Source organism: Coffea eugenioides, chromosome 8, assembly GCF_003713205.1.
Source record: "Coffea eugenioides isolate CCC68of chromosome 8, Ceug_1.0, whole genome shotgun sequence".
Classification (NCBI taxonomy): domain Eukaryota; kingdom Viridiplantae; phylum Streptophyta; class Magnoliopsida; order Gentianales; family Rubiaceae; genus Coffea; species Coffea eugenioides.
The window spans coordinates 32,335,785-32,345,862 of record NC_040042.1 but is presented as its reverse complement, the minus strand read 5'-3'; the positions used below and the strand labels follow the sequence as shown (position 1 = coordinate 32,345,862).

The window sequence follows — 10,078 nt, the reverse complement described above, 5'->3', positions numbered from 1 at the left end:
TGAGTTCATCATTCTTATCCAGTATTGGCAAGCCGTCATTATTTGGGACCCTGTCAACTTGTTCCATCCAACATATCGGAAAGTCTATTCATGAAGCGGATAAACGTTGTCAGTCAACAGTAATGTGTTGATTATTAGCCTTATAATGTCCTGAATAATGCCCACAAAATTAACTGGCTCAATAATATTTGTTGGACTAGTGCATTATTGAAAGGACATATTTTCAAGTCATTGATCGTGAAGTCTTTGATTTGACTCTAAAATATTTTCTTTCCCCATTACTCATTGTAAAACTTGGAATCTTCTCTGAACTAGAAAAAAAGAAATCCAATAAAAAATAGGTTAATTACGTCCTTTGGATGCATTGTGTTGTAGTATGGCATCATGTATACAATAGTTAATATAGTGATATAAATTTTCAATTTATCTTTCACTATTTATTTATCATTAAGAGTTAATTCGAATTATTAGTAATTGACCATTAAAACAAGTGGTGGGTTGAAAGAATATATGTCCCATAGAATGTAAAACATTTATGTTCGCGGATACAATATGGTCAGAAGAGCCTACATTAACTAATACAAATCCAAATACTACCCTATTAAACTACAACTTGCAATTTTTGTTTTCATCCCACCCATCTCTTTTTTTTTTTTTTGGTATAACCCACAGGTATCTGCATCCATTTTACGGCCTGCGACTAATCCTGTTTGAGTCAGGTCGAGCCCCAAAGGGGGTAGGTCTCTCAACGTCATTTTTTCCATTTCCATGAATTTCGAACCCGAGACCTCATAGTTAAGGAATGCAAGCTCCTTCTACTTGCACCAACATCCGTTGCTATCCCTCCCAACTCTCTTCAACACCTTTTGAACCTTAACTGTACACTTTATTTAAAACACATACCTAATAATGGATAGGACACTAAGAGGCCTCCTTTGGAAAATGGAAGGATCCAGTGATAGGTTTCAATTTTATCATTTATTTTATTATTAATTTTCCCTATTACCTGACCTGATGTGAATTAATTATTAGATTTTACTCACTTTTCGTAATTTACATTTATTTCAGGGAGTAGAACAAAAATATCACAATCAAAACTAATTTGACAGTCATCGGGGAAGAATTCAAATGGAAGGCATTTAAGAGCATTTTTTGGGAACAAAAGGATGCGGCCAGTTTTCCTTTGATTCCTGGTGGGCCGTCGCACATGGGAGCCAAGCATTAGACTAGGCTATTAGATAAGAATTGGATTTTGCAGAGAAAGGCACGACTGTTTTTCTTTTCGTCCCGTAGCTTAGCTTAAGAACTTTTCCTCCCTTTGGCTTTTGGGGAGTAACTCTTCCTACGCATGTCAGGAGAGTTTAGCCTTTGACTTTTCCTTTCATCTTTAGTTTCTTTTCTTTTCGTAGGAGTGGACAAGGAATGAGTTAAATCCCTTGTCTAGTCAAGGAACAACGGAGGTTTTGATTCACCTAAAAATTATGAGATCGATTTAATTTTATCTTTTTCTTTTATTTATTAGTATTCGCATATTCCTTATTTGCAGTGCTTGTGATTATTTAATTAATTGATTGTCTTGGATTCAGATAATTAGTTGATTGGGTAATCTATTGTCAATTAGGGCATTAAATCCGTAATTGTTTAATTGCTCTAAAATAGTGACAACTGGCATGATTAGATTTGTGTCAGGGGAATACGCGAGCTAATCTAAAATAACCTTGGTAGTGCGTTATTTGGTTAGAATAGAGCTCCTCTAATACGTAAGGCAATTGGGGAATTAAATTCTATGGGCGTAGCTAGGATTATTTCTCAATTAGAGCAGTGATTAACGGGCATACCTTGATTACCGACACAGTAAGGAGGGGTTGATTGCGATCACTTGTTTGGTAGTTATAACCTATTTATTGATAAATAATTGGAATTGCCTTTGCTTCAATGATCAATTAGGTGCACCATTGTTGAAGTTATTTCTTGGCTAGAGCCTTAGTTATCATTCATTTGGTTTTAGTAACTTTTTATTTAATTTTTAATAGTTTCTTAGATTTTATTTGCATTTATTTGATTGTCACTTTCTAAACAAAAATACCCCCTGGTTACTGTGGATTCGAAAAGAAACAATTACACCCAATCCCTATGGATTCGACCCTGCTTACCACTATCTACAGAAATTAACTTTAGTTGAGCAGATTTTTATTATTGCACAGGCTGACAACCTGTCAATTTTTGGCGCCGTTGCCGGGGACTGGTGCCTGATTAATTTGTTTCTTTTTGAATTCATCTTGTTTTCATTTTTTTTTATTTTTTTTCTCTTATTTTTTATATAGTTTATGGCTGCTAACATTCCGTATTTTTATGATAGACTGGACTTTATTCCTGAATGGGGTTATGAGACTCGTGTTTTTCCTAATGATCAATGGGTTGTTGCGAATTGTGGAACTTATTTTGTCTCAAGTTATTCAACCGATACATGCCCCGCATTTCAAGATAATCTATGTGCTCCAATTGATACTTTTGGAGATTTTCCACCTCGATTTCAAACGTGGTATGACCCTTACCCAAACAGGTATGATCAAGAATGGTGGGATGATTCCAATTTTAATTATGCGACTAGGCCAATGGATTTTCAACAGCAAGAGTCTCAACAACCATTATCCATGTCAGGTATGTCTCTTCAGGAATTGATTGAATTATTCACTACTAATACATATTGATTTCATCAGGAGACACAAGCGAGCATGCGTAATCTGGCGGATCAAATGAACCAATTGACATCCAGGATAGCGCGATTAGCTTCTCACCTTGAAGAATTGCCCTCACAAACCAATATCAACCTTGAAGAAGATGAGAGTGCAATTATCCGGCCAAATGACATGGTACTGCAAGAGTTTCAAGAAAACGGGATTAAAGATGCAGTTGAAAAGGAAGCTGAAGTGCAAGAAATGAGACTCCAGGATCAACTCATTCAAGTAAATGAATCCAGTGAACAATCTCCAAATGTGGTGACATCTCCTCTACTCCTTCATCAATATTCTTCTGACTCTTATTCTTCAATTCCTGTTAATGAAATTGACTTTATTATATCAAAAAATTTTGAATTTCATAACAGGAATAAATTAAGAGTGGCGACGGTAAGATATCTTGGACTAATAAATGCATGTGAGGGAGGAGTGAATGGAGAATGCAAGTTATCGTTGACTTGTTTGGCACCATTTACTAGTCCATGGAAGCCCGTAGCTCGTATGCCCAAGGATTACTCTATTTACGAGCGCTATCAGGACTATATAGAGGATGAAACATTAAGACGAGTAGCAAGATTTTATCCTCCATGAACAAAACATGATAATGTCTAGCCAAAGACATTAAAGAAAGGCGCTCATTGGGAGGCAACCCGATTTCTTTTAGTTGTTTGTTCAATTTTGTTTGTTAGTTTAAATATGTTTTTCTTGGGTTTGACTGATTTCTAGTTTCAATTTTCGTTTTTGATGATTCATAGGTATCTCTCTGACATGACGCGCCCGCGTCATGACGTATGAAGAGCTCACGGTCAGATTCGTCAGAAAGGGTTCTTACCTTCTTGACGTGCCCACGTCAAGTAACCTGGAAAGCTCCAGATTCCGTGCCTTTATGACGTGCCCGCGTCACGTTCGCGGGAAAGGTAAGTATTCTAAACTCGAGAATAGTTTTCGATTTCCTGTTAATCCCTAATTTTGAATTTCGAAAATAAGTTTTGTTATTACTAAAAAAAAAGGGGGAGTCTTCCTGTAAAAAATTCTAAAAAGAAAAAAAATATAAAATGGAAAAGTAAAAAAAAAAAAAAAGAAAAAAAAACACAAATACTATTTTCTTTTTCTTTTTCTTTCTTCCCTATTCTTTCTTTTCTTTCCTTTTCTTTCTTTCTTTCTTCTTTTCCTTCTTTCTTTCTTTCTTCTCTTTTGTTTCTATCTCCTGCTCGACCGAAGCCCCTTCGCCCGCCATCCATCTTCCTCCTTCGGTCAACCACACGCCAAAAGCCCGACCACTTGCACCACCACTCTCCCTTCACGCAAGACGAACAACGTCGCAACAGGCCGCCGTCGATCTCCCTAATTGCGTGCCGCCAGCAAAGCCACCGCCGCTGCCTGCGATCTCGCCGTCGCCAGGCGCACGGCTGCAGTGCATCACGCCCAAGCAGAGGGGCGCCGCCGTCCCTCACAGCCAAGCGACCGCAAGCCGCGCGCCACCACCTCTCTCTCTGCTCGCTACCCAAAGCCGCACGACTCCAGCTCCAGCATCGCCGTACGCCAGAGCTCCGCCCGGCTCACTCTCTCCTCGCACCTCCACCAGTGATGACCAGTCTAACACAGGCCTCTTCTCATGCTCACCACCCTTCCGTACTTGTCTCCTCCATTGCAACAGCTCGCACACCACCAGCCCAGCCACATATGTCTACCACAGCGCTGCCGTCGCCCCTTGCCGGTTCCATTACCCACTGCCACCAACGACACCGTTGGGCAGTGGGCAAGTATCTCTGAGTCCCTCTATTTCCGAGTTGCCCTTTAGTCTATTGCATTCTTAGTTATCAATTTTTGGGCTCCATTGAAGGTTTTGTGGTTCATTTGCTCCGTGAGACATTCTAGTAACCGATGTGAGCTTCCGCAGTGCTGTTAAGTTGAATTGTTGATTTCTTGAATTGGAGACATTTGTTGATTTATTCGAATACTGGCACTGTACCTAGTCCTGTTGAGTAGAATTGGTGCATTATTTGGGGGTGACTTGGGGAGTTACTTGTCAATTGATTTCCGTTTTAATTTCTGCTATTCTCCAGTATTGATTGGTATGTTTGAATTTATCAAGTGATTTGGGCTAGCCATTTGATTTAATTTTTCCCTGTGCATTCACCAGTGGTACTGACGATGGTGGTTGTTTAACATTTGTTAATCTTGTGTTATTGGTTGCCTAATTGATCGAGTTGTGACCACTGGGCATTTGTGATTGAGTTATTTCTGTCCAACTTCTGAACTGCTATTACTGGAGTTGCCATTTCTTGGATCAATTGCTAATGTTAGCAGGTTGACACTTTGGATGCTGGAGTGAAGAATATTGACGCCAATGTGGCCAATATTGCCCAGAAACTAGCGGCATTTATGCAGCACGTCGTCTTTCCTCCTCCTTTTAGGCCTCACTAGCCGATGTTTTGACAACCTCGGGGAAGTACCGTTGCCCTTCTTCTTGCTATTACTGTTTATTCGTCACATTGAGGGCAATGTGTCATTTAGGTGTGGGGGGGATCAATTGTGGTTCTAGTTTTTAGTAGTTTTTAGTTTTTAGGGGTTTTTCCTTTATTTCTAGTTTGTTATTTGTCTATCTTTCGTTCAGTTTCTTTCTTTCTTTTTAGTGCTTAGCTCTCATGTGAATACCAAAATTTGATGTTGGATTGTTACCTCTATTTCTGCTATTGCCAAATTTTAATAATAAGAATGTATTAAGTTAATATGGTTGAATCCAAGAACATCTCTTTGGTGAATATCGGTGATTGTTTTACTCTTATAATTTTTGGTTAACTTTTCTAGGCATAGGGAATGATTGTTGCCATTTTCATGTGAATTGGTCCGGTTATTAACCTCAATTCTCCATGTTTGAAAATGAGGCTAGCTGATGTAAATTCTCTTTTGATTTTTATGTTATGTTGAGTTTTTGTGTTATTTAGCTGTGAATAAGAGTTGACTGTACTCCACTAGTATTTACTACCGAATAACCGGGGATCTTCGCCAAAAGTGTCGATTCTCGCATCAAAAAGTAGTAATTGCTATGAGTGCGTGGTCATGTGGCGATAGGAGCTGAGTAACCGGGCTCTTTCATCTGACAAATGTCGGAATTCGCGTCAAAAAACTTCAATGGCCAGAGACTAAGTCTTGTGTTACTATTAAAAAAAATAGAAAAAAATAGAAAAATAGAAAAACATGAAAAAAAAGTGAATGTTGTGTTAGTGTATAATAAAAGTCAGCTTGCCGATTTATGGATTTAATGTTGAGATTTTGGTTAATAGTTGGACCATTTGCTGATAAATGTTGTGTGTCATTCCTTTTTCTTAGATTAGTTAACTTGAAATTAGAGGAGTTTGTGGTTTAGAAGCTAACTGGAGTGATGTTTCATGGACTTGACCATTGATGCTTGATTATTATTTTTCTTGGTATCTTGGCAATTTGGTGGATAGAGCAATAGCCACAATGAAAAATATTGGTGTTTGTTTGTTGTTCTCATACTTGAGGACAAGCATGGTTTAGGTGTGGGGGGAATTGATAGGTTTCAATTTTATCATTTATTTTATTATTAATTTTCCCTATTACCTGACCTGATGTGAATTAATTATTAGATTTTACTCACTTTTCGTAATTTACATTTATTTCAGGGAGTAGAACAAAAATATCACAATCAAGGCCAATTTGACAGTCATCGGGGAAGAATTCAAATGGAAGGCATTTAGGAGCATTTTTTGGGAACAAGAGGATGCGGCCCGTTTTCCTTTGATTCCTGGTGGGCCGCCGCACATGGGAGCCAAGCATTAGACTAGGCTATTAGATAAGAATTGGATTTTGCAGAGAAAGGGCACGACTGTTTTTCTTTTCGTCCCGTAGCTTAGCTTAAGAACTTTTCCTCCCTTTGGTTTTTGGGGAGTAACTCTTCCTACGCATGTTAGGAGAGTTTAGCCTTTGACTTTTCCTTTCATCTTTAGTTTCTTTTCTTTTTCGTAGGAGTGGACAAGGGATAAGTTAAATCCCTTGTCTAGTCAAGGAACAACGGAGGCTTTGGTTCACCTAAAAATTATGAGATCGATTTAATTTTATCTTTTTCTTTTATTTATTAGTATTCGCATATTCCTTATTTGCAGTGCTTGTGATTATTTAATTAATTGATTGTCTTGAATTCAGATAATTAGTTGATTGGGTAATCTATTATCAATTAGGGCATTAAATCCGTAATTGTTTAATTGCTCTAAAATAGTGACAACTGGCATGATTAGATTTGTGTCAGGGGAATACGCGGGCTAATCTAAAATAACCTTGGTAGTGCGTTATTTGGTTAGAATAGGACTCCTCTAATACGTAAGGTAATTGGGGAATTAAATTCTATGGGCGTACCTAGGATTATTTTTCAATTAGAGCAGTGATTAACGGGCGTACCTTGATCACCGACACAGTAAGGAGGGGTTGATTGCCATCGCTTGTTTGGTAGTTATAACCTATTTATTGATAAATAATTGGAATTGCCTTTGCTTCAATGATCAATTAGGTGCACCATTGCTGAAGTTATTTCTTGGCTAGAACCTTAGTTATCATTCATTTGGTTTTAGTAACTTGTTATTTAATTTTTAATAGTTTCTTAGATTTTATTTGCATTTATTTGATTGTCACTTTCTACACAAAAATACCCCCTGGTTACTGTGGATTCGAAAAGAAACAATTACGCCCAATCCCTATGGATTCGACCCTACTTACCACTATCTACAGAAATTAACTTTAGTTGAGCAGGTTTTTATTATTGCATAGGCTGACAACCTGTCACCCAGTGATTAAACTACAAGTTACATGAAATATTAGCAGTCATGGAACAAATTGGACTTCGCGTGGACATGGTTTCTTAACTATCCGGAAAGAAAAGGTCTCCAATCATTGTTGATGTTAAAAAGAAAAAAAAAAGAAAATCATACAAATAATCCTCCACGTGTTGGATTTGTACCTATTGCGTCCCTCATATATAAAATAATAATTTTTCATCTCATATAAATGAAAATGACACATTTTTAATCCCTCAACTCATTTCTGCTCATATATTTGTTAGGAAAAAAAAATTACGGGCATCTTATGCCTCACAAACTTTAGAGAAAAAAAAAATCTAAAGGAAAAAAGGGAAAAGGTACCTCACCATTTCTTCTTCTTCATCCTATTTAACAAGCTAAGAATGTAGATTCCATGGTCGCCTCCCGCCGTATTGCTAGTGGTGGTACCATCGGCCACCAACACTTTCAATCATAGAATCTGATTTTCATTTTAGTTTGTGCAAAAAATAAAGAAAAGTTTTTGAAAAATAGAAAAAAATTGGGGAGCATAGAATTTGTGAGGGATGTTTTAAAAGCCAATAGTATTAGCTGTATGATTTTGAAAGGTTCCTCAAATATTTAGAATAAGTGATAGGTAGAGTTTTGAGAAACATTTTTCAAAATGTTTTCTCAACATATTTTTTTCAATCATTTCTTTGCCTCACATATGTTAAATCTTAAAAAATACTATAGTATTTTATTTATACAACAGCTTCCCAAAAGTACAATTTCAATAGGCTCTTATTTGCCAGACATTATCGCTGTGCTTGACTCTTAAAACACGGCAAAAACAAAACTTTTGAATGCTACTAAATCAATGAGTATGGCATTGGGATCTCAAAGAAAATTGTTGCGGGACCCCAAGTATGAGTATAAATTTAAGATTACTTTTTATATAGTTTAGATTCAACTTCCAACCTACAGCTGATAACATACAACTTGATATATTTCTCACATACTTTACCCACCGGTGTTTTTTCTATTCTCACCCACTTTTATTAATTTTTTTTTGTAAAAACTAATGTCCAAAATCGGATTCTACATAAAAAAAACTGAGTGGAAAGTTGAATTTTGGTGAAATTCTGTGAATGAAAGTGATGGCAGCCGAAAGTGGCACCATTGGCACAGCGATCGGAGTATAAATTATAGGTTGAACACTTCAGTTTAAAGAGAACTTGCAATCAATGCCGACTATAAACAATTGCTAGTGTCTACAGTTAAAATTTGGAGTCTACACATGCTGTTTTAATATATCTACAGTGTCTCTTGCAGTTGGTGAAGTCCTGGATCAATCCGGTACATCCCCTTCTGAAGTTCTGTATTTGTACTTGACGGTTAAGCCCAAAAAAAATAATAAAAAAATAAAAAAATCGAGTTGCTAAGTGAAAGACATCCATTTTTTGCACTGTACAAATCTGACATCACAAAATCTTAGCCAGAATATAACAAAAAAGATGCTCGTCACCAATAAAAGATTGAAAGATTTCAACTACTCAAATCTGTTAGGTTTATGAGTAAAGCGTTATATCCCATATTGGTTCGAGAGATGGAGAAAGAGTGGTTAATATGTAAGTAAGAGTCCAAAACCTAATAGCTTAAACTTTTGGGTCAGAGTTGGGTTCCTGACTTATATATTGGACTCCTTGATGGACTCTCTCGAGCTGTTTCTCCCTATCGAATTGCTATCTTGAGCCCTTATTTACATATTAACCACTATTTCTCTATCTTTCGAACCAATGTGAGACATAACTCTTTCTCCATCTTTTGGACCAATGTGAAATATAACCCTTTATTCATGAAACTAAAAAATCTCCCCCTTCATGAGTAACCCCCATATTAAACCCAAATTTACAAACTCTTCTTCGAACCCACTTTAATACTCAACACAATCCCACCTTATCACCTCTTCTCCCAAACATGGACCCACTCTTTTTCAACATCCAAACTAGATTTTTAGACCTCTGCTAACCCTTGGTTCCATCTCATACCAACCGGACTCCTTGCCAAACCCATGGCGCACCTGGTCCACTACTATCCAAACTCCTTAGCACCTTGGTCCACCACCAAGAAGAGAATTTCACTGATCCAATTCTGAGAAGAATCCACTTGCCCTTGAGTAGCCCAATCTCGCGACCTGAAACTCTGATATCAATTGTTAGGATCCAAGTGCAGAACACAAAACTATTAAGATATCAAATACACAACAAATTAATGATTAACAAACCACAAGTATGAAAGATAAACGACACATAAAATTTAACGTGGTTCGGTTCCACCATTGAGTCTACATTCACAAAGAGAAAACTTGCTCTTTATTATGAGAGGAAAATCCTATACAAGAATATAACTTGACCCCAAACCCAACTCTTGTGTACCATCTCTCATCTCCCAAAAATTCTCTCTCACTAACCATGTATAAGGCTACATGTCGTCTCTTGTGTGCCCTTATGTGTCTCTTGTATAGTATGTCAATCCACCTATTTATAGATAACATTATTTGGC

At 37.2% G+C, this 10,078-nt stretch overlaps 1 protein-coding gene across 1 annotated transcript; it reads left to right on the top strand.

The window, feature by feature from the left end:
* The first annotated feature begins 3,522 nt into the window (after positions 1 to 3,522).
* LOC113780557 (lysine-rich arabinogalactan protein 19-like) lies at positions 3,523 to 5,165 on the top strand. The gene is made up of 3 exons (XM_027326351.1): positions 3,523 to 3,655; positions 3,960 to 4,501; positions 5,049 to 5,165. The coding sequence occupies exons 1-3, from the start codon at positions 3,523 to 3,525 to the stop codon at positions 5,163 to 5,165; spliced, it is 792 nt and encodes a 263-aa protein (XP_027182152.1).
* The last annotated feature ends 4,913 nt before the right edge of the window (positions 5,166 to 10,078 follow it).